This window comes from Balearica regulorum, chromosome 6, assembly GCF_011004875.1.
Source record: "Balearica regulorum gibbericeps isolate bBalReg1 chromosome 6, bBalReg1.pri, whole genome shotgun sequence".
In the NCBI taxonomy this organism is placed as follows: Eukaryota; Metazoa; Chordata; class Aves; order Gruiformes; family Gruidae; genus Balearica; species Balearica regulorum.
In genome coordinates, this window is record NC_046189.1 from 12,501,919 (window position 1) to 12,529,437 (window position 27,519).

At 44.3% G+C, this 27,519-nt stretch overlaps 1 protein-coding gene across 2 annotated transcripts in view; it reads right to left on the minus strand.

Moving 5' to 3' along the window:
- Window positions 1-258: 258 nt before the first annotated feature.
- The window catches only part of SATB2 (SATB homeobox 2), a 132,225-nt gene continuing 104,964 nt past the window's right edge, over window positions 259-27,519 (minus strand). For both annotated transcript variants that reach the window (XM_075756260.1, XM_075756259.1), the window contains exons 10-11: window positions 24,888-25,085; window positions 259-3,361 (exon numbers count right to left, since the gene is read on the minus strand). In XM_075756260.1, coding sequence (XP_075612375.1) covers window positions 2,906-3,361; window positions 24,888-25,085 — 654 coding nt within the window. In that variant the 3' untranslated portion in view covers window positions 259-2,905. The remainder of the gene's footprint in view (window positions 3,362-24,887; window positions 25,086-27,519) is intronic.

The window sequence follows — 27,519 nt, forward strand, 5'->3', positions numbered from 1 at the left end:
GAGACGCTCTGCATGTGCGCATACGTGTACATAAAAAGCCAGTAACACGACGGATGAGCCTCAGGTGGTACAGATTTGTCAGCTGTGCCGACCCCACGGGGCTTGTGCAGGTTTTCAAACCCCAATAACTGATCAACCCTTTTTTCAATATGCAGATACACCCCCCCTCCATTTTGCAGACTTTGTTCCTCTTGAACTCAGCAGAAAAAAGGCCCAGTAAATTACTTGACAAATTAAGTCATATTTATTGAATGCGTTTTATTTCAACAACCAAAAAATTCTAACAGCCTAACAATGCACATAAGTTAAAAATTAATTATCACTTAGTGATAACAAAGATAAAGTTGATTTACATGGAAAAAAGAACATTTACAATATGTTAATCCTTATTCACATTGTTGATACTGCAATAAAACACAATTTGTTTTTTTTATTTTTTATTTCACAAAAAAGGCGGAAAATTGTGCTTTGTTAAGAGGCACTACAAGAAAAGTTTCTTTCTCCAAATAGATATTATATGATGGATATTGAATAAATAGACATATATGCATTGTAATTCGCAAAGTTCTGGCAAGACCACAGGCTAAAATGCCCACAGATTCACTTAGAACCACTGCAAAATTGGCAGTGAAATTAAAAAGGCAAGACTCAGCATTGAAAAAATACCTAATAAAATTTTTGGTCGAAGTGTAAAAGATACCAAATGTTGATGCCATCATCATCAGATGAACAACCTTACGGAGCTTGGCAAAATTCTGTTTCCTTTCAAATGTATGGAGTGATTTCAGCTACAGGATAAGAAGACAGTTTTGAAAGAGTAGCTCTCGGAGAAACATAAAGCAGCAACCATCGAAATTCTGATTAAAGCTGCAGCATACTACAGAAATAACAGATGAAGAGCGAAAGGGGCATTAAGTAAGCAACCCACCATCATGTTGCAAAGGTATATGAAATTTATGCAGAGATACTCTTACGTTTCAAACATTAGTTTTGAAAAAATCCCTTAAAAACTCCAGAGGTTACTGAGCAGCTAGAATTAGCTTGTATTGCAACGTCTTCTCCCTGTATATTGTCTGTTCTGAGTAAATATCTACACATAGAGGTTTGTTTTTCGTTTTTAACTCCTACCTTTTATACCTTTCAAATATATAAATAGTATTAACAGTTATATTACATTGCCTGGTGTAGTAAACAGAAAGTAACTTTCAAAGTGATATTGCATGAGGTCTTTGTCAAGGTTACATGAAAAGCCCATGTGAAAAAGGAAGAAAAAACCCAGAAGCCTTGTTGGTACGGTTCTGATTGCGGTTTGAACCGGCGTCTGAAATCAATCCAGCTGCAAGAGCGGCAAAGGTGAGGTCTTGTCTCAGAAATCATTGCACGGAAGTGAAAAGTGAATGCTACTTGGTGGCTCTTTTGACATGATGCCTCAGAACGGGTGGATGCTATAGTAGATTGCAGCTTTAGTACTCACGCCATTGAAGAGTCGGTTGGCATTAGCTCTGCTTTATGTAATGCAGCTGCTAGCTAGGTCGCTGCGAAACCCTTCGAGGAGGAGGTGGGTGGGCGCGAAGGGCCTCGCGCGCCCGCAGCCCCCCGCGGCAGGGAGGCTGGGAAGCGCCTGCCCTCGGACGCTGCGCACTGGGGGTGGGCTGCAGCCTGGGGGACCCGTGGCTGAAAACACTTCATTTCACTGGCACAACATGCGCGACACGGAGGAAGCCCAGCTAAAACAGAAACACGGGGGGTGGGGGGGGCTGGCGAGAAGGGCGAAGGGAAGTCAGCAACGCAAACGCTCGGTCTGTCAGCAATTTACCTGGACGGGTTGTTGGGATCCTGGCGTTTTGTGTCCCGATGTAACTTTACACTTGTGTGTGTGTTTCACCTCAGTATAAACAAAAAGCAACAACAAGAAGGAAGCTTATAAATTTTAAGATCTGAAACAGAGAACAGGTAAATAAAATCCACAGTAAAATGTGGTTCATAGTATGAATTCCATACATCAAATCTCAACACATTATCTTCTCTTTCTATAAAGACCTCATTAACGGACAAGTCTTCTATGCACTGAATTTCAGGTTTAGTCATTCTGAATCCCATGAAAATTTATCTGTTCACTACGGAAAGGACTGACTGGAGAGTGGAACATGCTGTATCCTTTTAAGTGTGCATTGTGTTTAAAGTACTTTAACTTACTAGTTTTCTTTTTAAGGTGCCCTGATTTGTTTTTCCATTTTCTCTATTTTTTTCCCCTCTTTTCTTTTTTTGGCAGTGTTGATTTACGTCTTTAAATACATACCTCAAAAATTACCCATCAAGTTGCCAGATAGGAAGCCATATAATAATAATAATAAAAAAAAAATCAGGGATAAACATAGAAAATAAATAGGAATTCAAAAATAGTCACCACACCCTGAGAGCAGGCGGCAGTTTATCAAAAAGCCAAAGCAACTCATTGTGAAGTGGTTTTAATACATAAACAAGTCTCATCTTTAAAGAACTCATTTCACAGTCTATACTTTCAGGTTGTAAAGTTCCGTCCCATGCAATTTTAATATATATATATTTTATGTAAATATATATATATACACACAAAGTTGTAAATTTTCCTTCATTGATTTCATAGGGCTTTTTCTTCCCATTTACTTGCTAGATGTCCCTTTCATAAGTGCAAGATTAATGAAGGCATAATCCTATGTGATTACAATGATTACTTCAGTCAAACGTAGGAAGGGTAACACTCGAGTGTCTGTGTAAAGGCGCTGTCTGATCGGGCAATGCTGAATTCATTCAGTTTGCACATGGATCATGCGCAACGGAAACAAACAAAAGTAAAAAGAGGAAAAAAAATTAAAACCAGAAAATCCTTAGATCAATGTATTGCTTTCTGCGCTCCTATCTCACATTATCTCTGGTCGATGTCCGCTGGAGCCGCCTTGCTTTTGTCGGGGTTCTCCTCCTCAGGCTCCACTTTGTACATTTCCTCAGAGCCCTCCTCACTGTCGTTCTCCTCCGACTCCGTCAGCAGCTCCTCATCCTTGTACTCTGCCACGTCAACCACCGTTCCCAAATGCTCTTTTAGCTTCCCGTGGTGCTTTACGTGGTAACGTTGGTTCTGGAAGAATTTGATGATGGTGTGTTTGGGGAGATCCAGCTGAGCAGAGAGGGTGTGGATGGCTTCCTGATCAGGGTAGAGACCCACGTCGTGGATAAAGCTTTGAAGGATACCTAGAGCTTCCAAGGAGATCTTGGTACGGGATCTTGGCTTTTTGGCACAACTGTCCTCAGCGGGTGGAGGAGGAGCCTCTTCTCTAGGTGGGGAATTCTCCTTCGCGGGCTGGGACTGCTGTCTGTGCAGCACCTACGAGATCAAACAGACACAGACTTCATGTATGTGCTGACCCCCTCGGTGCTTGAGATAAGGGCACTTGTACAGGTCTTTACACAGGGTCTGCTGTGTTTGGTGAAGTACTAATTGCTATTCATTTTGCACTACCTTTCTTACCTGTAAGACTGCTGCACCACTAGCTACAGACTGAAAGGAGAAAGTGATATAAAAGGCAAGCGATATAAAATAAATATAAAAACACAAATAGTAAGTACAAAATGTAGGTAATAAAAAGAAATAAAAAATAGCCAAAATAAAAATTAGGTCAAAAGGTATTACAGTCTCGTGGTCACGATGACTGGCCAGTTGTCCCATCTCAGACAAGTCATTCTCCCACTTTGCTCCTCTTCTCCCCCCTCCTTGTTTCCGCTTGTCTTTTTAGGCTAGAGACTCTCACCATTTCTACAAGATGCCGAGTACCACATAAGGCCTAATCACACGTGGGATTGTCAGGTGCTGCTTTATCATGAGTAATGATTTGGCATTAAAATCCATCACAGCTGCTTTATGACCAAAAAAAGTATAATAAAAGTCCAGACATTTGTTAAGATTTCCCTTCTATGAAGAGCGACACTGTAGTCAGTTCAGTTGCTTCGCAGAGCTGGCTTGAACAGATTTCTCCGTATGACATCTGTATTAATTTCACTAGTTGAAGAGTTCTGAGTTCAAATAATTATATCCCTCCATTCTGAGAAAGCCTCTAGGCAAACACGGTTTTCAGTCTTGTAACAGATTTTCACCAGCAGTATCTCCTTTTCAGCAAGCATAAAGAAAGCGTATGTAGCTCTTAATCTTCCTAACAGCCACTTCAAATGACTAAGAAAGGGCCTTGTGCAGCCCTTATTCCAGGGAAAAAATACCTGCTCTGAATTGTTAGAAATACAGAGGAGCTCCACATGCTTTCTTTAAAACCAAATCTGTAGAAGAGAAATTACCGGCAAAAATCCCCTACAGGATTGAGGGCTCTATTTGCCCAGAGGTTTCTTCAGATGCAGAGAAATAATTATTAGAACTCAACGCTACAGAGCTAACAAAATCAATATGGATAAATATTTCCTTCCACAAATAAGAGCGAATTCTGGCTCTTCACCCAAAGAAGAAAACTGCTGCAAACTGTAACATCCAGAAAATCAACCCTACCTTAAAGCTCTCTAAAGGGAAAAAAATAAAGATAAATAACAGAAATGTGCTGAGAACTTGCGCTGAATTTTACACACATACGGAGCCCCCAGTAAAACGCTACACTAGTCAAGTTATTACTGCAAGAGGGAAGTCCACTGTGGAGTATCAGCCTGTTAAGCAAATAAATAAAAAGGCTCTGTGCCGAAGAGCCCTTTATTCATTTCCTTCATAAAACGTTGTTGTCATAGTAATTTATAACATCAACAATCTCCAGTCACAGTTTTTGAAAAGCACATCAAAGTCCCCAGCCACGGCCCACCACGCACGCGTGGCCGAGGAGCCGAACCTGGAGGAGATGGTGTGAAACGACCCGAGCTGCAGCCTGGCCAAGGGACTGCCTGTCTTCTGCTGCACCTGATGGCAGCAGGAGGCACTCAGCCGGCCAAGAGGCGCCACGTCTCCAGCTGCTGCTCAGCACCAGTCACAGAGGCAGGACTCAGCCCCGCATCCCCAGTGTCTTGATGAGCGGCGGGTGTGTGTGCGAGGGCGGGCACGTGCAGACACACAACTGCACGTCCTGCCAACTGCAGCACAAGTCACTGCCACCGCTGCCGTGGAGCGATGCTTGTGACAGTGACGGAAAGCACCCGAACCAGGAGGCAGCTTCGTGGCAGCTCCATGCTGTTCACTAAAGCAGGTGTCACCACGGGTGACAGGCAGGGCTTGCCACGCTCCTGGCAAGAAGCGCTGCAAATGTTTTTTGGTGCCAATAGATTCATTTTCCTTCCAAGCACATAAATACTCAGGGTGTCATAGACATGGAGCTAACCAAGGAGCTGGGGGAAAGGAGACACTCAAATGGGAATGATGGATATTCTGGTTTATGTTTTATTACATCTCTTGTAATAAAAGAGCATAATGTTCCAAAGAACATAATCACTCGGCTGCTCTTTGAGGATTTCTTTTTTGTCCATGGACTGTTTCCAAAGAGAAGGACTGACGTTTCCAAATAGAGGGGTTACAGACGAGGTCAGATCTGTACCTACATTGGCAGGGAGCACTGGAAGCAGCAGAGCCGGGATCGCTGACACTAGCCAAGGCCCCAGCCCCATACATTTGTCACACAGCCCCTACCTACGTTATCTCCCCTGTTGTGCCCTCTGGTCCTGTCCCCGGACACCGTAAAGCCCAGAGCAGCCAAAAAGAGAAGGATTTAACACTACAAATAAACTGCCAGGGAATTTACAGACAGCGTCATATGAAAAGCCTCAAGCAGCATTGCTAATCAGAAGCTGAATTCAAGTAGCAGCTAACAGAGATAGAAACATATCCAGAAAGAGTGCGAATTACTCGGTTCATTCCTGTTGGAGTTGGAAGCGGGCTTTTTTCCCCCTTCCAGTTGACAAATAGCATGAGAAATGATCCAGCTTGAAAAATGTTACAAGACTTCCAATCAAATACAATGATGAAAAAAAATCCAACAATACAGGATCAGCAGCAGTAAAATGTTTAATTTGAAGGAGATGAAGAGATGCCTACAGCATCCATAAAGCAATCAACCAAAGAGAGGGCTGAGAGCGGGAGGGAAAGAATAATTTTACTTAACCCTTCCTTTTCTGGAGTGACCTCTCCATCCTCTCCAAAAGAGAAACACGTAACTCAGGGGTTATCAGTGTAAAACATTAGAAAAAGATTGAATTTTATTTGACTTACTGTTTTCCTAAATAAGACAAAACCCTAAAGCTACTCTTATAACAGATAAATCTCATGATTTCACTAATTTCTTGGGGCTTGCACTGGATTTCCAGTGGCATTAACAAAGGATTTCAGCAACACAACATTACCCATATACAGAGAGACAGATAAACGTGCAGAATTTCCTTCAGGTTTAGGCTGTGATCAGTTTTGTATTTCCTTCCGACAATATGGGCTATTTAATACAAAAAAGCATGCTTTTCTTAAAACTCAACTGTTAAGACACACGATACAATATGAAATCTAAATTACCTTTTTGTTAAATATTTTGACCTGCATTTGTAAAAACTGGTTGATTTGGGCAGTTTGCTTACTTCATGTCCAGCTCTGCACGCCACAGCCTCATAGAGGAAACTGCCCATTTTTGGCACAGAATCACAGAATGGTTTGGGTTGGAAGGAACCTTATAGATCATCTAGTTCCAACCCCCCTGCTGCAGGCAGGGACACCCTCCACTAGACCAGGTTGCCCAAAGCCTCATCCAACCTGGCCTTGACACTTCCAGGGAAGGGCCATCCACAACCTCTCCGGGCAGCCTGTGTTGCCAGAACCTGGCAGTTCCAGATTTTCTGATTTTGGGGTCATTATTATGCTCTTAAATCTGCAGGTAAAATTTCCAGTGGCTACACAAACTGCTGTGCGGACTCTGCTACAACACTTTGGTTTTTGGGTCGGCGCTGCTCTGCTTCCGTACTGCAAAGAAAGAAGCCCCACTGATCTTCCGTGACTGAAGTACAGGCTGCAGCACATTTTCCAGTGCAGATAAGATAAACCCCCCAAATGATGGTCTGACCTACCATGAAATGCCAGGCGTATGGTGGGCTTCAGAGAGAAGGGATAAAACTGAGGGCACATCCTGGTGCCCTCCTTTCCCACTCCCCTCTCCTTCCTCCGTGCCCTTCCCCACCGCTCCCTGGCCACAGGTGGGGCAGCCTCCTCCTCCTCCAGCCACCACCATCTGGAGCTGACTTCCCTTCCCCTCCCTCCCTCCCTCCTCACCGACTCCCCATCTACTTTCAAATCAAATGTGAAGATATAGATTTCCTTCCATGCCCACAGGACATATTTTTTCCATCCCTTCAAGAGATTTCATTTTTTAACTCTACAGGCATGGCTGCCTTCTCAGCGTTTCAGAACAGCCTGGGTACGGAAGATGCTGCTTTATGAAGGTTCATTCAGGTAGACTTTAACTTCACAGACAAACCCATTTTTTCAAACAAATTAACCAGCCCTGATAGAAAACTTGCAAGAAAATGAGTATGATGGAGGTTGACTTTAAAAGATAAAGTGACTGGTCTTAAATCGCACTGTACTGAAATATGATTTGAAGGCCACAATGAAAACCAGCTGGAAGCCATGTGTAAAATATAATAGTACATGCCTACAGGGAAGGAAGTGAGATATTGAATGATTAAGTTTAGGAGAGTATATAATGTAGTGTATCATTACGGGAGTGATCAGGATTACTTGTAATAAGCTAAGGGTTTGTGGTCTTTCTCAAATCCAAAGCCAAGAGTTATTGGGGGGAAGGGATCACTGCACTGTTTTACACGTATCTGCTCCCCATGTCTGGGGATGCTCCTGCAGGAGAAACCTGACTGGGGCAGACTGGGACAGCCACGTTCCCACAGAAAAGAGAGGTGAGCAAACCCAAACTGAACGATGAACGTCATGTAATTGCAGTCTGTGTCTGCACTGTATTTAATTTTGGCTGGATTCACTATCCCACTGCTGTTTGTTTCCATTTCCACCCACTTTCTAGCTAGAACTAGACACGTGAAAATAGTGAGCGGCTAAGGGGAGCCAAGCAGGACGCTTGAGCAGGGTACACACACGCACTCGGGCACCAACTGCAGCACGGCACCGGCTGACAACACTTACTCAGTGAAATGCCACCTTTCGTTGCCTGAACAGCTGTTGCAGTGGATTAGAAACAAGAACTGCATTTCTATGTGAAAACCCCAAGCTCTTTTGTTTCGTAGTGTGGGTCTGCTCTTCTTCCTTCTGCAGATGGGATTAGTCACGTGAGCTCCTTTCTGACCAGTTTTGCTGAGATGATGAGGTGCTCCTTACTATGAGAAATGCCAAAAATGTTACATTCTCAGAAGACAAGACTGTACATTTGCCACAGAGACTGCCCTTCTGAACAGTGAGCTCCAACAGGTACCTCAAGTGGCGTGTCCTGAGCAGGACCGATTCTCATAACCCAAACCCACAAGGAGCAGAGTTGAATGGATTGGCCTTCGCTCCTCCACAGTGGGAAGGGGTCTCACTTTTTAGCTTTCCTTCACGTTTACGTTGCTGTCGTAGCCAACCATGACGCTGTATCACACCAAGGTCTTTCATGCCAAACAGAGCAAGTTTTCAGCCAGCTAAGGAGCCCAAAATAAAAGCCAGAGAGAATGCCCACACTTTACAAAAAGTAGGTTCAGTACCTCTGTTTGGTCCATCCGACACCGGTCATCTATTACATCCCTTACAGTCAGCAGGAGTCAGCAGGATTTACCACCGGTTTGACTCAATGCAAAAATGAATTCACTACGTACTTCATGTAAGCAAGTCCCTTGGAAAATCTCCTTCCCGATGGCCAGCTGATGTCAAAGGGAGGGCAGGAGGACAAGCCTAGGCAAGGTGTTCAGCTGCATTTACCGAGACCTGTAGCTGGAAATTGCAACACTTCACCTCTGAAAGCCGAAGCTCCCAGGCAGTGCCTACCTATCACGTTAACAGTTTACTTAGGAGACAACCTCCATCACCTTGCCAAGAAATCTTATTCCTAGAAGGAGGAACTGTCTGTCCCTCTTAGCAGATCTTACAGGAATAACCCACAGGAGATTATCTATTCAAACAACCAACTTACACTCGCTACTCACTGTCTCTCGCAGCTTATCTTCATATACAGAAACCTGCAAGAAGAGAACAGAGCAAACTGCTGCCATAAACAGGTTTGCACCCCAACAGCCTCCCAGTCTGGGGCTTGCAGGGGTAAGAGCGTTAATTAGACGCAATCACTGTGCCAAGACGCTTTACAGGTTTCCTAGGAATGTCTGTACAAGAAACTGTAGCAGAAGTTACAATTTGCACCTGTGTTCATTTCTTTCCTCTTAAAAATGTGGTTGTTAGACTACTCTTTTTTTTTTTTTCCTTGCAAAAATACATTCATTTAGGTAACGCTGCAGCACTAGTCGCAGCTCCAAATGAAGTATTTTCTTTGGGCTCATTCTCACAGTGGTGATTTCACACCTTGACACCATAAAGCTGTGTTAAAGACTGTGGTTTAGTTTCCTTGCTTTTCTTGGATTATACAGTATCCTAAGGTCAAAACTCAGGAAAATCCAAAACTGTTATTAAAAAAGAAAAAGTATCTATGAAGTGATGACAAATTGCAGACTACAGGTGTTAGATTACATTTTGACTCCAGGCAGGTTTAATATACTTTAGTTTCCTTTTACAATTGCCCTTAGCAGGTACTGTTATCGGTAAGGGATTTAAAAAAATATATGGTACTCAATAAAAGAAGACCGTGTCAAAAGAAATCAATATGAGCGTGCAAAATGGTAGGAAGTCTGACATGGATAAATATGTTCACTTTCATCTAACTTCAGTCTGAGCTTCTTTTAATTTTGTAGCTCAAATGCTAGCTGCACATTTTGTGCATTTTCCAATGCAGCTTAGTAATTGTTTCACAAGAGTAAACACCGTTATTAGAGAGAATGATAATACATGTTTGTGATATGATGTACGCCATCTCATGCAAGCCAGACCAAATCAGCCAACCAGGGCTGGTGGCTACAACAACTTGTAACCCAGCAGCCCTGGGTCCTATTCAGCTGCAAAGACAAAGCAGTCACACAGTAAAAAAATCCCCCAAATATTCAGGCCTTTCCTATCACCCTTCATCTGCTCCTGACCACCACTGGAGCCAGAATATGGGATCAGACAAACCCCAAATCCTAAATCTTTCAGCTCTGAGGTACAAGTCACTCTCTGAGCCACACAAAAGGGGAGTCAGAGGGAACCGTGAGGAGAGAAATGAGTTCCACAGGGAATCCAAAGTCAAAGACAAGTTTGGTTTCCAGGCTGGAATGTGAGCTGGTTGAAGTGATTCATTTCAACATCTTTGGAGCACACTCACCACATGCTTCCCTTTGCTTTATGGCGGTCGCCTTGCTTAAGGGCAGGAAATAGGCAGTGATCTGAAAACATGGCAAGGCACAGAAAAAACACCTAGTCTCTGAAATAGTGGCCCCATCCTGCAATTCTTCTCCAGGACCAAACTGTCAAAATTGGTCAAAAAGGTGACTAAAAAGACAACAGGAAGAAAGAAAGAAAAAAAAAAACAAACCAAAAAAGCGCCCCCAACCCAAAATTTTCCGTTGTGCATTGTTTTTTGCCACCCCACAGAAAGCGATAAGCATTAGCAAAATGCAATTAATCTTGACCTGAAGGCGGGGGGAAGGTGTCTCCCCCCTCCAGCACACACTGCTCCCATTAATGCTAACAGGAGCTTAGCACGCATCAAAGAGCAAATACACCACAAAACATTTTTAAGAGCTATCATCACTGGAGATAAAATATAAATTACAGCCTGATTACACTGTGCTGCTAAGAGGCTACATGTGCCGCGTAGCTCGCAGTGACAACTGGAGATGACCAGATAACTTCTGGACAGGTCTAAGGTTACCGTAAAACATCTGTGCGGAGGAATCTTTCCTTGTCTTTGCTTTCCTTTCAAGAAGCCGTGGCACTGCTGTCTGCACAGTTGTGTGAAGAATGTTTACAAATCAGCTTGACAAAGAGAAAAAAAAATTCTGCCATCACTTGACCACAGTCATGATCTTATTCTTCAGTAATGCGTGGTTTATTTCCCTTTCCTGATCTCTGTTAATAGACAGCACGTGCCTACACAATAGCCACTATTTTGTCTGTATAATGTTAAAAAAATAAATCACAAAACTCTGACAATACAGAGCGGTGTCCCGGTGTTTCCTCGGGTAACTGCTCTCCCTCGAATGCTAACTCAACTCTTCCCACAAAAGCACAGGCACAACTTTCATTGCTGCACAAGTGCCTGAGAACTGGCTGATTTTATGGGGTAGCATAAATGAGCTCATGCTGATGAACGTTAGTGCATTAGCTCTGAATTTCCCATCTTTGGCTGGTTGAAGCCAGATTCTAAGGTTTACTGCGTAGTGACTGTGGCCAGCAGTGGACATCCCTTTCTGAAATACCTAGCTGCCGCCTGGGAAGGTTGTCAGCAACAACTATCCAGCCCACAGGTGGAGCCGGCACGTACCTACTGTATAAATACGCGACAGGCCAGATTCATTCCAGCTTCTGCTGGCACAAACCAGGACGCTGGTGACAGAGAGGCCAATGTGGCCAGGAAGCGTTGCACAACGCCGCTGTAGACTCTCTCCTGAAGGCATGGGTGATGGATGACTCCATTGTCTGGGGATGGGGCACGGCCAGCACAGCTGGCACAGGGGCTGGCTTGCCGCATCCCCCGGCCGGCAGGCAGGCAGGCAGGCAGGCAGGCAGGCCTCAGCCAGCCTCGGAGAAGCCACGCAAGCCTCTCTTGCCTGTAACCTGCGGCAGCGAGGTGGCCTCCCCCCGCAAGGGAAAAAGCAACAGCCCCATCAAGGTTTGCGCTACCCTTCTGCACCATGATGCTGACTGGAGTCCCACTCAAGCGGGACTTCGAACATCTGTGAACGCATCAAGGGCCACAAAACCTTCCAGTTAACACTCACCTTCTTCAAAACAAGACCAAGAGCTTTCGGGGCCTCTGACTTGCCTCTTCCGTGCTTTCTCTTGCAGCCCTAGCAAGGCTCTCTGGGGTGCTATGGCATGTAGCACCCTGCTTGGCAGTTTCCAAATAGAGACAGAGCTTGGTCTGAGTTTCCCCATCCCAACCCTGCTAATTCGAATGAGGAGCTGGCAGAATGCCACAGGAACTAACGAAGTAACAAAAGGCTTTTTGGGTAGCTTTTCTGCAGACAAAATACTGCTTGTATCCTCTACATTTTCTTGTTTAATTAACACTACACATGTTCTCCTTTTCATTGAAAAATCAGAAGAGTATTTGCGGGCAGTGTGAGCAAGATCTTCCCTGACAAGCCCCAACCTAGAACCACGCTTAAGGCCAAGCTCTAAACCCCTAACTATGGTGGCACGGATGGCGCCACTATAATCATGTTGTTTTCCAGTTACTCAGATCAGGAGTAGGCGCTGCATTATTTCAGGAAGGATATGTTTGGATTAGACACTGGATTCTGGGGGGGTGTATGGGGGGGTAATTATTTGTCCCATCAAACTGTTTTAGGTCCTTGCAGATGGCTGTTTGGGGTTCCAGGAATACCCAACTGTACTGCTAATTTTTACAATGGGGGCAGTTAGAAGTCAGAAGAACCTGACTGTTATGGTTAGTGAAAATAGTAGATTTGTACTGATAAAACACTACTCAGCATGTTTTTTGCTTTCTAGACGTAACCACCAATGCACTTAATAACAGGACTTGAGCAAACTATACTGTGTGAATCAAACACATAAAAGTATAAATATTTCTTTTTTTAGAAAGCAAGTCTTAAAAATTGCATTATAATCAACTACCATGGTAAAAGGCAAAATATCCAGCATTACCACACACGCAACTGGCATCATGTGCTTTATTATACCCTTAGCTTGAAACTGGGTAAATAAAAACCAAATGACCAAAGTACAGTCTCCCGCACGGATTAGGGCTCTGAGGACAGGAGGCCTTGGAGAATTAGATCTGAAATCCTTTGTCTTCCTGATTACACTCTGGAAAAGGTGCGCACATCCGTAAGACCGAGGAAGCTATGCTGCTGTTACTGCTCCCCATGTCTCACTACTCTGACCTGTACCTATTTTATAGGCTCTGGATGCTGGAAGAAAAAGGCTTCACGGAAAGTAAACAGCACCTGCAGTTTATATTCACAGTACTAGAAAATACACAGTTGGGGAAAATATGCAGTTGTTCATTTTTAAGAAAATGGTTTAATATACAGCCAGCGAGGCAGTATTAGGACAAAGCTCCAAAGTATTAGGATGGCGCTGTTCTGGCCCTGGGATCCATCCCCGGCTTTGCCGCTGCCTGCTGTGGGGAGCTCTGTGGACCGCTCAGCCTGTGGCTGGCTGCACACGCGTAACAAGGGTAAGCTCGCACGTAACACAAGCCTGCAGCTTGTGTAGATCTGTGTGCAAGGAGACCCAGGCTTTTGCTAGAAATGCAAAACACCATTCTTTGCTTCATTAAGATTGGAATTGTGTGGCATTTTTCAGCCAAAAATCTTTCTTTCGGTCAAAAATGTCGACTGGGTGACATCAAAGTATTGCCTAAATAAGTCTACTTTGCCAAGCTGTTTGTCTGGGGAGGTGGTGGTGGTGGATATTCTGACAAAATTCAAGCAGTTATTTAGGGATTTTTCATGAAACAGCATATTCTGGTTGCTTTTATTCAGAACAACTTTTGCTCTTCAAATTCTTCCTATTTTCCCTTAAAGCATTATGTTGCTCTAAACTGCCAGAGACTTTTTTTTATTTGTTTTAACTGAAAATAATAATTTTAAAAGCACCGACATATTTTTTCAGCATTTCAGAAATGCCAGCAACCCCTTGAACTCAGCTCAAGCACTTCTATAGCTCTAGGCTGTACCACCCAAGGAACAGAGGCTCATAGCCATCTATCTACCCACCTACCTCCTTCACCATCATATTTACAAAGGGTTGTACTGATGGGAGCTCTGAAAGAATGAAATGTAATGCAGTTTATAAAAGAAGCTGGATGTGAATCTTTCCTCTCTCAAAATCCAATAAAGCTTATGATTTTTATTGCATGTGGGAGTCCTTTGGTCTATGTAATACTGATTAGCAGCTTGGCCAGTAAGTCTGATAAAATCCAGAAAGTATTTTCGAATATATTCTGGCCAGAGACACCTGGGAGTGAAGCGTGCGTGTTGCAGCTAATGGCCCCAGGGGCACACATGTACCTTGGGATTTCTTCCTTGGTTCTGTTCCATCTCGCCATGGTTTTGTTCCATTCTCTCCAGAAAGAATGACTCCAAGCCTCTCTTATCCTCGAATCTTCCCGGAAAGGAGGCATGATCTCAAAAGTGCTCCCTCTCGCCTTTCCAACATGCACCAACCCAAAAAATTTACAACCTGCTTCAGTCAGAGCTCTGAACTGGACTTTAATGGATCCTAAACAGAGCAACAGAGCACTCTTACTCTTGCTCTCATTTAAACAAGGGAACACCAGGAATAACATTACTCCAAGTCAGCAAGGCTGCCCTGGTGCTAATCAGGCCATTAAGAAGGCCTAAGCAGTTTGTTTGACACAGAGGGAGAAAGACAACCACAGAAATGAATCAAAACCAGAGAAAGATTAGAGATTAAAAGTAATAATACTCCTTTCAGCAAACCACAGTCTGAATGCATGATAAGCAGCTAAAAGACACAATCACTGCAAGATCTAGAGACAAAAAAATGTCGTCTCCTGACTGAATGAAATGTAAATTAAACTCGCTCTGGTACAGAAGCGTTTCCTTCACAGGGCAGTACTCACTGCCATTGGGAAATCCAGACCCGTTTGCTGCAAACGAGGGCTGCCGCAGCTGACCCTCCCTGCTCTCAATTAAGGGAAACACACACGCTCATAGTCAATGGTTGGAGGGAAAGGAAGGAAAACCCAAACACTGCAGACTCGCTGGAAGAGATTTCCATGGGGGTTCCCTCCCCAAATAAGCAGATGGTTTCCAGTTAGTCAGGGTCAGGGACTGCCCGTGCGGTTTCCTGCCTGCTTGCCTTTGTAGCTTATCTAGATCTCATCAAGATATGCAGTCTGAAAAAATTAGAATGGGTAAGTACAGAAATTAGAGAAACTAAATACAAATGAGCCTTGGCTTGCACTTGTGCAGACGAGCAGGGGAATGCGTGCCTGCGGGTGGGATGAACGCAGCGGTGCCGGGGCAGCCACGCCGGGCTGTGGCACATCCCATCTGCGGAGGTCGGGTCAGGTCTCATTAACGCCGCGGTGCCTGCCCAGGCACCAAAGCTGTGCCTAACTCTATCCAAAAGACTCTGGGAAACAGCTCAGCTGCTTTGCAAATACCCCTGACATCAGTTTACAGCCCTGCCTCCTTGAACTGTGGTGCCGCTGCCCGCTGGCAGATCCCTGTCCACGCTCGCAGCCCTCGCAGGGGTGGCACGCACGCAGCGCGCCTCTACGTGCTTTGCAAAGCTCTGGGCAGACGCTGGCTCTTGCGATGCCGTGTGTGGAGCAAAGCATAAACCCAACCAGGAACGTATGCACAAGCTACCATATGGAAAGGGCATTCTGAAATTAAACCCTGAAACCCAGATGAGATCTGAGCAAAGGACAGTTTCACTTAAAGGAAATCTCTGAGGTCAACCAGCAATTAACTGAAAGGTTCTGATTGAATACGCTATTGACTGCGCTCACATCAGACAGCTTCCTGTTTATTATACCTTATGGGCTGTCTAGGTGCCAAGACATTAAACTGTCAATAATCTATTAATACTAAACAGCTCCTCCCTCCTTATTCCCCCATGCAAATACTCTTAGGCTAAGAAACTGCACTAAAAAGATGGAAATTTTTTAAGTGAGATGGAAATGAGCTTTTTAGGGTATTTCTTTGCTTGGTTCCAGCTGAAAGAACAGCAACATTCATAAACAATATAACACGCAGTCTATAACTACATGGAAAAAATTGTGTTAAAAAAAATCAGACATGATTGAGACCATATCCTGAAATCTGGCTTTCTTTTCCAAGCCATCTTTAAACAGTCTAAGTTAAATTTAATTAACAATTTACAACAAGGAGAGAGAAGTTATTTAAAGAGAGGCCTACAGGTCCTCAACACTCAGTGTCTGGGAAACAGTTGTATATAAAAAAAAAAAAGTTTTAATGAATTTAATAGAGAAAAGCACTTTAATTAAATGCTGTCAAAGAGGATTGTATTAATGACTGCACACAAAGGAATTTAAAGCAAGCCAAGTATATTTAGCAAATAGGAAGTAGGCTTTCAGAGGCTGCAACTATTTATGTTTCTGCCATTCCAATGCATCTAGGAGATCGCATTGCCAATTGAAAGCAGTTATGTTATTAGATATGATTTTATTTATTATGGATTATTAAAATTTCAAATGCTGCAGGGAATACATTTATTTCACTTCTACAATGAAAGAACAAAGATATTTCCTGTTCACTAAGAGGAAAAATAGCAGAGGAAATAAATAATAAATAATAATAATAACTTAGCACTTAACTAGTGATGTGCTGTCCAGACAGATCTTTTTGGGGGCCTGTTGAGTCCTGGAATTTTAGCGTGTCTCTTTCTTTCTGCTACAACTGGGTGGATTTGCTGTTGCTACCGCAGCTTCCTTCAACACAGCACGGAAAGGGGAGCCAGCTCTTACTCGTCATGGGAAGGATATAACTCCTTATTGTATCCTGTGGTAGCACAGGGGGCTTCTGCGATACTCTGCATGTTTCAAATCTAAAAATTACCAAAATCCCAAGAAGCACAGCTCTCATAAAAGGCCCTAACAGCTACGGGTCCGCAGTAAGGCTTTTCGCAGAACGTGCTCGCCTTCCTCAACGTCCTTGTGGCAGGAAGGCAGGGGGCTCTTCGCGATCCTCCCTGCCCACGTGCCTTGGATTCAAGCGCAGCACATCAAATGGGCATGGCCTAATAAGAACGTAATGTAGAGATCCGAACCATAAATTTGAGAAAAAGCAACTAGAAAATTCAAGGGTGTCAATGTTATTTTGTACTATGATGGTACAAACAGCATAAAACTAAATTTAATCCAAACTAGAAACCGAGGAATGTTTTTTGACACAAAGTTAATGAGATGGCTGGGTCTGTAATATCCAGGATATGTTCTGTGATTTACCACATCCTTTTTGCCATATGTAATGGGAAGAGTTTAATAATGATTTTAGAAGTTTCAAACTTCTCAGTGTTCCACCAGAGGCACCTTATACGTGCTTATATTCCTTGGTTTCTGAACACCAAGTCCCTTTTAAGTTAGGCACCACGATGTGAGCTAGTCCCAAATTACTGGTTTTAAAACGTATTTATTTGTACTTGAATATAAGATTTTTACCTTCTAATTTGAAACACAAAGAAGTGAATAGAACTGGGGGAAAAGACATTGGAAAGGAGGCACAAGGGGATACCTACTTCCTTTCACAATGCAAGTAGCATCATAAATGGTGAAGTTCAATTTTCTAAATACGTTATCTGATTTTTGTTTAAGACTTTTATTAAAGTCATGTGTGATGTGTGTTGAGAATGTAGCCTTTGTTGTTCCACAGCTAGGGATCTTGCAAACAGCTTCGCTTTGTCTGTGCCAAGATATTTTGGAATATTCTTTGAAACACTGTAAGCATAGATGACTGTGAGAAAAAATATGTGCTACTGTTCTTCTGGATATTTGATGTGTGAGAATAGTGCATACACACAAAAACATTTCCCGTTTCAATCTGCAATTCCTGTAAAAGTCCATACAAACATGGAACAACATACACTGCACACTAACCCTGAAAAAAACCATATCCCTGCACATGTTACAGTCTCTGGGTATTTCCAACCATTCAGAAAAAAACCAACAACAACAACAACAAAAGAAAAGTCCACATCAATGAATTTCCAAAAAGACTGGCCCAGAGCAAGGAGACCGAGCATCTATGTCCTGCTCTGTCACAGCCTAACTCCCAGCGCTGCCCAGAAGCTGCACAATTTCCTTGGGGGATGCTGCGCGACACAGGACGAAGAGCAGCTCGCTCGCTCTCAGAGATCTTTGGGGGACAAGCAGTGCAATGTGCTCTGGTAGCACAATACAGTCTTGTTTCTCTCCCCATGTATTTTTTACGATTGCCTATCTGCACAGAAAGGCCAGCTGCAATGATCCAGGGCTCTAACTTTATCCTATGCTTTTGGTAAGGAGCCTGAGAATAAAACGCTGCATACGGCCATAGCCTGTAAACATTTACGCATCTCTAAAGCCTGATACTATCGTTTATGTACAAGTGCGAGGGACAGGGAGTATTTAGAGAGCATTAAAATGAAATTAGAGAGAGCAATATTTCTACCTGCAAAAATTTTCAAATGTAAATGGAACAGAGGCTCATCTAGTGGCTTTTCAGCCTTCAAGATTTGCCTGCTGCCAGCCTTCAAAGGTGTCGTGGTTTAATCCGGCCGGCAGCTAAAACAACCACACAGCCGTTTGCTTACTCCCCCCCCGCAGTGGGATGGGGGACAGGATGCAAAAGAAAAAAAACCCAACAAAATTTGTAGGCTGAGATAGACAGTTTAATAGGACAGAAAAGGAAGGAGAAAAAAATAATAATAGAAGAATATACAAAACAAGTCGTAGCACAACAAAATTGGTCACCACCCAGAACCAATGCTCAGCTAGTACCTGAGCCGTGCCTCCTCCTGGGCAACCCCCAGTTATATATGGAGCATGATGTCATAATGTATGGAATATCCCTTTGGCTAGTTGGGGTCAGCTGTCCTGGCTGTGTCCCCTCCTGCCTTCTCGCTGGCAGGGCAGTATGAGAAGCTGAAAAGTCCTTGACTGCTTGGCAACAACTAAAACATCAGTGTGTTATCAACATTATTCTCATCCTAAATCCAAACCACAGCACTATCCCAGCTGCTAGGAAGAAAATTAACTCTATTGTAGCTGAAACCAGGACAAAAGATTATGTGAATTTAAAGAGCTTTATTCAGTAATCTTGCTCTAGATGTTCGCTCATCCTCAACCTACTACAACTCTTTACAATGCTGGCAGCTTAGCACTTATGAGAGGGCCAGGTCTGAAGAAATGAGGGCTAAATCTGGTCAAATTGTGTGTGAAAGGCAGAAGGGTGAGATGACAGATCTCATTCTGACATGCATTTCCCCCTGTAGTTCTAAATCAAAGACAAAATAAATACTTCAGCCGCAACCCACCCAAAGCAAAGCTCTGAGCTTTCTGAATGGAATGAATAAACCTGCAGTACAAATCTCTCTAAAAGTCCATCTGGGCTTGTTGAGTACAAGTTGTCTCACCAGTCTCGACCACCCCTGTCTGAGCAAACATCACATCCAGCCACAGAATAAGGAGCTGGGGGAATCAAAAAGGAATGGTATCCATCTACGGTCTGTCTTGTGAGTGCAGAGAAATGATCAAAAAGCAAAACTATCAGGGTGCAGCCATTAAGAATGAATCACAGGGCACACAATCCCCACAAAAAAACCTTGTCTAGATAAACAGTAAGGACCAAAGTCAGAGAGCTAGCATGGTTTGGGAAAGTAGTTTTTGTCCAAGTCTCCCAGACAACTCAGTCCTGATTTCCAGTATGCGAAATCCCCTGCTGTAACTCACACAAACGCAGCAGAAACTCACTGTGCACATCAACCTATAGATCATTAAGCACGCACCGTGTTCCCCTATGGAATAACACAGCTTTGCTTCACTCACAATCTATGATTCCCTAGGTATGATTAATTAATACTATTTTTTAAGAAAAGAAATTTAAAGCCTCACTGTTTTTTCCATCTGCATGCTATGCATTGTGTGACCCATGAACTCCAAGACATTGTTTAGAATCAAATATTTCATTAGGAAGCACTACTGTGGTGTTCATTCCCCTCTTTATTACTTCTAGAAAGAGAATATGAAATTAGTTTTATTGGATAGCCATCGCCACTTGCCTTGACCCATTTTTACGAGGGCTCCATGTTCTGCTGTTTTGTGTTTCATTGTCATTTCTAAAATATTTGTTCCCATCCATCCCTCACAAAATGACAAAATTAGTATTTCATTTACTTCTGTGGTATGTTATTTTCCGCATATTTAAAGAGAGACCACAATGTTTGCAGTGAACACACAATACAAAAGAGCTTTCCTACAGCTTTCTGCTATGCCTTCTTTTATTTACTAATGTTCCTCCATGATTTATGATCTGAACTACTATAAATTGGTAGATTTGTCTAAATCGAAGCTTCTGAGAAAAAAAGGGCAGAGGGACATCATTTTTAAAAACTGACAAAAGTAACAGTGTATCAGAAAGCATATGAAAACCATTCCTGTTTCTTTAAGTCAACATTTGACTGCTCTTAAATCAATATGTACCTACCAGCTTCGGCAGACCTATCCGTCAGCTTATACAGAAAATGAAAGGCGAGGTTTCCCCGCTCTCTGAATAGTAGGTACTTTGCTGCAGTGGTGGCTCATTACTCCAGAGAACCGGCTTATCCACCCCAACACTCCAGAGACAACAGTTGGATTCATCATTTCCCCAACTGAGTCAGGTTTCTCTGCCCCAACAATTAACAATGAATTAGCACTATATTAAAGTGCCAGGCAAGATGGTTATTCTCTGGAGTAGTCACCTTGGACTGCAGACGAACAGTGGGAGAAGGGAGAGAAATTAGATTTACTGTGTCCCAGCATGCCTGCGTAACAAACACCGAATCCCTGGCTGGCAACGGGAACCGGCTGTAGGCACTTCTCAGCATTAACACTCCAGAGGGGAGTCCAATGCCAGCAAACAGCCCGGGAACGGTGGGATTTAGCGCGGGATGGAAAGTAAGGCAGCGTACCCTCACCTCGGCAGAGTAGGAAGCTAAACGCAGAAGCATGAGGACTGGTTGCTGCAAAGTGACTACTTTGCATGAGGTCTGTCCAACAGATCTACGTCAGAGCCAGGTCAGGCCAGGTCAGAGGTCAAGCCAGGATCCCACGTCTGATGGTGGTGGAAGAGGATGAGAACAGGCCAAAAATACAATAATGCTTTCCAGCACACCCTTCCATCCTCCAGCAACCTGTGGCTCAGGCACTCCGTAAATCAGAGGAGATGTCCCTGTGGTATCCAGCTAGCAACAAACTCACAGGTCTTTTTCTTAGTCCCACTGCAGTACTTTGTGATTACACCACATTGCACGGAACAGGAGGGAGAAAAAGTCACTTAGCGCACACCTGAATTTCCTTAAAAACCAAGCAAGCAGCTGTGGTGAGCTCAGCCTGCATGCACAGCAACGTGTAGGTGTAGCATGGATGCTCTGCAACCAGCATGTGAAGGAAAATCCATGCTCCGGCGTGTCCATATGGTCACACCCGACGCTGCCAGAGAACACAGCCATGTCACAGAGCTCCACAGGGCTCACATTTTATGACTCCTCAGCACAATAACAAATAAATCAAGTGTGCAGGGAGGAATTTCTTGTGCACTGAGCTTCCACTATAGACATTTTTTATTTCAGAAACAGGAAAATATTTGATTAAATGGATTAATATATGGCCACCAGCAAAAATCTAATGGAAGAGAGAAAGACACCTAAAACTAAACAGTGAGGTATGGGCTAGTAATACTGAAAAGAGGGCAAGAACCTGCCACAGAAGAAGCAACAATCCCCTAAACGTCAAGAGCCAAATTCTGTCCAGCAGATCTTCTACAGCGCTGCGCACAGCCTGCCGTTAGAGGACAGAAACCAAACCCAGCCTTGGGGTGATTCCCTCACTGAAGGTGTGTCTAGCCTGTAATCACCAAGTGAACTACACAAAGCCCATCACAATGAAACCTTTGCCATTTCCAAGGAGCCATACCGGGGGAAAAAGGCTGAATTTTATCTATCTGTTATCTTTTGCCTGGTCGTGCCTCTTGTGATGATAGGCAGGAGTTTCTTCCAAATCCTTCAGTCTGACGGAGGGGCAGCCCTGGCCCAGAGAGGGCTCAGTCATGGTGGCAGGGAGCTCTGGCAGCAGCACGGGGTGGCCTGTTTTCAGGCTCTCCCAGTCTCACAGCTGGAGAAGCAGGAGGATCAAGTATCGGACACAAGTTACTGTACACACGTCAAATCCATCAGAGCAGAGAGAAAGATGGGGCGGGCAGAGGGAGAAAGCAGAACCAAGAGCCTCCTGCCTGCTTCAGTGTTACAGTACTGCACCTGCTGTTAGTGGCAGCGCTGCCACTTGTATCTTCTTCAAAGGACTGTCATCTTCACATCAAGGTGAAGGTAAGGGCTCGACTTAACAGCGCACTTTTCACTAGCAAAGCCTGCAAAGCAAAGTAGGTCGGTGACTGCAGCTCTTGGATGTTTCCACCCCCTGCTAAAATGCAGCCAGGCACTGTGGCAGGCATTGTGCACCCGCCACCGCTTTGAGAAGGAAATGAGATTTGCTTTCCCACTTGACACTATGGAGGGAATTTCAGATAGGCAGAATGTAATTACTTGGCCTGGAGTTCGGCCAGGAGCGGGGCCCAAGACCCCTACCCTGATGTAAAGTGTCACAAAATCTCCAATGACTGCAAGTGTGAGGACCTCAGCTTTACGTCTCTGGCTGCTGTCATTGATTCTTCATGGCTAATTACCTAATAGTGACCCTTGCAGCAAAGCCAAAAAACAAACCTCGCCGCTTGAAACAATTCAAGTCCCAGAGACCGAAAACTATGCAAAAAATTGCTTGGTGCAGGATATCTTTTGACAGTAGGGAGCAGGTGGACAGCCAGCCTCCTGTGTCTTGCACTGGTTGCGTGCCACTCGGAAACCTACTGGGGTTTTTGGATGGGCAAACATAGCTTTAAAATGCGGCACCCCCAAAACACAAGCCTACTGTATCAACTGTATACCAGGGTCCCCAGAGTTTTGCTGTATGTAGTTGCCAGCTGGTTCCATTTATTTTTCTTCATTTTTCATATTTTGACTGTAATAAATAATTAATCCATGGCTTTGTAACTTGCTGACAAATACAAATGCATCGCATTCCAACGCAGTGTAATGTGTCACTCACAAGAGCCAACCTGCACGATGCAAAAAAGTGATGTGCAGAAAGCTTTGGAAAGTAGGCTAAACATCAACATCACCCACAAGAGCTCAGGGAAACTTTTTCTTCAAACTGTCCCTTAGAGGATATTCTGACTCGCTGTGGGCACCAGAACTAGGTTAGTATGTTCAAATCTACACAGGTCTAGTCGTCTTCCCACACGTTGGCTCGGCCCTTTACCCTTTTGTAGCTCCTTGCCTCCACAATCCCACGAACTTTTGGGAACATGGAAGACAAAACTTGCAACGTTAATTACTTAGAGCACTTCCCCTACTTTACAGCTCTGAGAATCTGAACCCCAGTAAACACAGTTTTTCTTCCAGGCAAAGACTGAACGGAAGGCAAGGAGGAAGTCGGTAGCAGAAGAGACAAAGGAGACTGAACTAGGCAATAATTAATCTGGGTGAGACCAGCATGTTTCAGAAGGGGCAGGACTACAAGACAGAAAAACCTCCCGCCTTTACAAAAAGGTGACTAGATAGTTGGCAGCAATGCCTGCAGGAGCAGAACAAGAGCAGCGACAAAGAATAGAGGCTGAATGCCAAGGTTCACAGCAAGGGTAGCAAAGCAGTGCAAGCTGCCATCAAAAGACAACAGGCAGAGCAAAGGTGGGAGGAGGAACTGTGCGATTATCAGAGAGAAATGCAGTGTGGACAACTCTGTGAGAGGGGTCACGCAATGGGATTGGGTGAGGCACCAAGTGGCAGTGGCAACCCAAAAGGGTGGTCTGCTGTGGAAGGCATCACCTCAGCTTTTTAGATTGAAAAAACATCCCCTGAGCCTCTCTTGAACATCAGCAGATGTTTGGGGTTTTGACATGCATCACTAGTTATTAGGAATACACATAAGGCTGATTTTCTCTTCTGACTGAAGCAGGAACCACAAAGATGAAAAATCTTGTAGTATTTTCACTTCATTTTCCCTACGCATATTTGTACCTATTTATTTTTCATTCTACTAAGACCTGAGACAAGGACAGAACAAAGGTGCACAAACCAAAAATTCATACTAGTCACAAAGGTTGTAGAGAGGAGCAAAACAATCCTGAGGAGGCTGTGAAATGAAGGCCTGTTCCCCACAGAATACTCGCCATGGTCATTTTAGAAGTACTTTTAAGTTTCAGCAAATATATAAAACACACTTCTCCATGTTATACTTTTCAAAACCCTCGTGTTACCCATGGACAAACTTCCTCTTCTACCCTCCTACTTTTCCTGAAGTGTTATCCGGCTCCTTCGACCAAAAGCAAATGTATGGCTGCAGTTGCCCATTGGCCACTGTTAGAAAGTGGGTATCAGTGGTGCTCTGATTCTGTGAGGAGTGGGTGACCAATTCTCCACTCCTGTTCTGCTTCCTAAATAACCATACAACCTTGCTGTTGCTGAGGAACACATTTATACTCCTCTAGATGTTGGCAGCTTTAGACAGTTAAATTGTGTCTCAGCCACAACGCAACTACTGACACCAGGGGAGCTCCATAATATCACTACTGCTGACCTTGCTGTTATCGGTGGTATGGATTGTCACACTCCTCTTCAACCATCAGCACAAACTTGCACACACTCACACATATGCTGCAACATACACACACTGAGCTCTGAACCTGAGAGCTGTGGCTTGCACGTGGCCCTACAGACAGATGAAAACTGGTGTGTCTCAACCTGCAAAGCAGAAGGAAGCTGGAACCCATTGCTTCTCCCAACCTCTGACAGCTGTTCTCCCCCACAGACACCCTGAGAAGGAAGTTAGCGCTCTGACCTGCACGGGCTCAGGAGTGAGCTGGACAACGTGCTGCATACGCTCACTGTGGTGATGTCTGGACTCTTCCTCATAGATCACATCCCTCTCATGCTGGGGAAGGTTCAGGAAGCGGCGGATGGTGCAGAGGTTCTCCCAAAGGGTGCGGTTTTCTGGACTTGGGTTTTCTTTCCAGCGAAGCAGCTCACACAGCCAGCCCTGCAACGGTAGAGTCATCACAGTTAATTCACCAAGCACTGAGGAACCAGATGTGAGTGGAAGCTCAGCTAGACTTAAAGCTCTGTGCTCCGAGTTTCGCTGGGCTCGTTTCACACAGAACATCCCCTACCCTCAGATGCCCTCTGGTCTCAACAAATCCTTGATGCATTATATTTCCTGCAAGTTGGAGAAATAGACACAACCAGTAGTGCCTAACAGGAACCAGGAAGCACAGCATCTTGCCCCCTGTCATAATCATACCATGTTTAAAATGCTCTGATATAAATATTTTTCCTATAGGAAACCAGAGTTGAAATAAAGGTACATCTCCACTTCCGTTCAGAGCCCCTTTATTTCTTCATCCAAGCAAGGGAAAAGGAGACATAACTCCTGAGACTTGCCAACAACCTCATGCTAAGGGCTGCAGCTGCAGGACCAGAAATTCAACAACTACTGAAACTTTTAGAAGAAGATACCATCCAGTAAAGACCTCTGATCTGCTGTCATCATGTTGCATTGATTCTCCCAGCTCTGAACCCCACCAAAATTTTACAGCTTTAAATAATCAGATGGCCACATAGAAGACGCAACCTCACAGAAAGGGAATCCTCTAGTACTCAGCACGAAAGCAGCAAACAGGGTCCTGCAGAAGTTACTAGAGAGATCAAGATACTAGGTGGAGGTAATTCTAAACCCAACTACAAAGCATAATAGTAGATTTTATTCCTGCTATATTGTTTTAAGGTTGGTTTGAAACGCCTTCAAAAAGTTACCACTGTAGGAAATCCTGCAGGACCTCTCCACAGGGGCTGAGAGCTCACACCGCTGAAGGGGAAAGCACCAGTGCTTCGGGAGGAAGAAACCACCCTAAAACCACAAAGCCAAGCAGGGAGCACGATGGCAATAGCTGTTAAGGTGAGGACAGCCCCGGTGCATTGAGCAGGTGTGGTGGTGACCCGGCATCTCCAGCAGATTAACCAGGGACTACGGTGGCTGTTGCGACACCCGCCTTGGGGGGGACAGCCAGCCCCGTCCTGCCTGCCAGCACCGGGGTCCACTTGGGGCTGGGGACAGCGAGTCCCCTCCTGTGCCTGCGCACAAGGAGACGTAATGCAAATGACAGAACACGAGAAGATAATGCTGAGGATGCTGTCAACGCGCCTTACTGACTCCTGTCAAAATATTTTACCTAGTAGCTTTATAACCCATCATTTTCGAGCTACAACTCAGCATTTTGACACCATTTTGACAGGCACCTTGCAATACCTAAAAGATAGCTTGATTAATGTTAAAAATGTTCGGTACGAGAAGTAGCCAAAACTGTATTTTTCCGAACAGCGACTAGAGCAAGCTGAACAGCCAGGTTCATTACCAGCCCACGTGGGGTTTTTTGGTATTGCTTTTTTGTGTAACAACTTGTAAGCCATTGACAACTTCTACCGTGCACTCTGAACCCCGTATATAATATCATAAGCCGTTGTTTGTCTTACTCTCCACTGTCTTCTGCCTTCACCCCCCCAAAAAAGGCAAGATTTGATTATCTCCGCTGCATCAGCCAAGACAGCAACACCAGCTGTTCTCATTGTGCAGCCTCTTCCTCACGGCCTACATGTTAATAACCTGATCATTCCATTTTCTCCTTCAACTGCCGGCTGCAGCACAGCGAAGAGACAAAAACCCAGGCCCATCTGCAGCAGCTGTAGGCACTGAACTGTGAAGCCACCAGGGATTTATAAACTAATCTGTAACACAACACTGCCTTGTTTTTACAAGTGAGAGGCCACATTTGTGCAGACCTGATCTTTTCTTGCAATAAACTAGGAGGGTTGGGGGGGGGGGGAGGCAAGGATGAAAACAAGATATCTAATCATTTACTTAGGGAAAAAAATTTCTGTATTATATTTTCAAAGTATTTTGACTGGTATTTGAGTAATCTCTCAGCCAGGTGATGTCTGCATAATGTGGTTTGGCCACATCCCTTGCCTTCAGTTCTCCTCTTTCCCTTTCCTCCACTCAGAAATCCCCCAAAACTTTCTCTCTTTTAGAGCAAAGACAGGAAGAAAATCTCTCAGCTCCACAGTGTTTTCTCAGGGGTTCCTCCATACAAAGGAAATAATTTTTGAAATGGAAAATAAACATCTGTGGAAAAAACAAACTCCCGTTTCTCCCTATTTTCAGTGATCTGAGTAAGTCTCCAACTGAACTCTTTCAAATGTTTCAAGCAGGTATGTTTAACATCTCCCGAGGGATGCTGCAGCACGGAGACCAATCATTTAACAGAAAATGCACACAAAACCCCGCACCTGGTGGAGCTGGAGCCCAGCTCAGGGCAGCCCCGGGGGGAGGAGAGCTCCTGCGGCTCTCCCAAAGGCTGCACGGTGCCCGGCTCCACCGGAGCCTGGGGACAGTTTGGTGGGGCCACCTCCCCTTCCCA